This window comes from Geospiza fortis, unplaced genomic scaffold, assembly GCF_000277835.1.
Source record: "Geospiza fortis unplaced genomic scaffold, GeoFor_1.0 scaffold72, whole genome shotgun sequence".
Classification (NCBI taxonomy): Eukaryota; Metazoa; Chordata; class Aves; order Passeriformes; family Thraupidae; genus Geospiza; species Geospiza fortis.
In genome coordinates, this window is record NW_005054338.1 from 562,218 (window position 1) to 563,268 (window position 1,051).

The 1,051-nt window shown below is 53.4% G+C and overlaps 1 protein-coding gene across 1 annotated transcript in view; it reads left to right on the forward strand.

The window, feature by feature from the left end:
* The first annotated feature begins 686 nt into the window (after positions 1-686).
* EPHA3 (EPH receptor A3) overlaps positions 687-1,051 on the forward strand; it is a 185,730-nt gene continuing 185,365 nt past the window's right edge. The window contains exon 1 of the mRNA XM_031058110.1: positions 687-1,023. Coding sequence (XP_030913970.1) covers positions 687-1,023 — 337 coding nt within the window. The remainder of the gene's footprint in view (positions 1,024-1,051) is intronic.

The window sequence follows — 1,051 nt, forward strand, 5'->3', positions numbered from 1 at the left end:
TTGGGGGGTGCCAATACTGTGCAGGAGAGACCTTGGCATGGGTCCTGGCTTGCAACAAGTCCAGCACCTCCTTTTCTGCTGCAGGGAAGCTGCATCGCTGCTGAAGCAAGCTGGTGATTCTGGGTTGTTTGATGAACCTGGAGCTCAGGTGCTGCAGGCAGCAATTCCCAGCTGTCCTGCTGGCACTGGTGACCCTGAGGACACCAGAACAATGAAGAAAGAGGCTGTTCAGACGTTTGCCATACTAGTTTGAGAAACACTGGGGATTGGTTTCTCTGCTATCAAAGGTTTTTGATGTTGATTCTGAGATGTAGTTCCACATCTGTTGCCAGAGGCTCCTCTCCTCCCATCCTGTTGCTTGCTGGGTGTGAGTTAGCCTCTGTACTATGAGGATGCATAGCTTTGGTTTGGAGTGAAATATTTATTTGACCTCAGTATTATTCAGATATTTTCCCATTTTCCACAGAACCATGTTGGGTGGCTCTGGAGACCTGAGACGAGTCACTTGGGAAGGAAGTTGTCCATATTCTGAAAAAAAAAAACGATCTGCAGAAGGGGAAGCTTGGGAAGCGCTGCTCTGCAGTGATTCCCCCTGAGAGCAGCAGAATAGCAGCTCTCTGCTCTGTATTCTGACAGGTACTCTGGGGCCTCTGATGGGCTGCAAGGGCTGAAGGAAAGGTGCAAGGATGAAGAAAAAACACTCATTTCACACGGCAACTTCTAGAGTAGAGCTACGCACTCCTACAGAGAGCAGCTCTCGGCTGGAAGCCCCTGCTCCAGTTTGCTTTAGTGATGGCAAAGCCAGCCCGCTCTTGGGGCCGGCCTTGTGGCCCCGCGTGGTGCGGGCTGTCACTGCGGGCAGCCAAGGGACGAACGATGGAATTGGCGTTCGTTCCTGCACGGCTGCAGCCTCAAACTCCCGAGCTTTTACCGCTGCTTTGCCGCTGCATTCCTCCGGGGCGAGCCCGGTAATTGGACACGACCGGCTCGTAGCTGGCTGCAACACCCACCCGAAGCTCCCGAGTTACGTGACTCGTGTCACCCAGCCCTA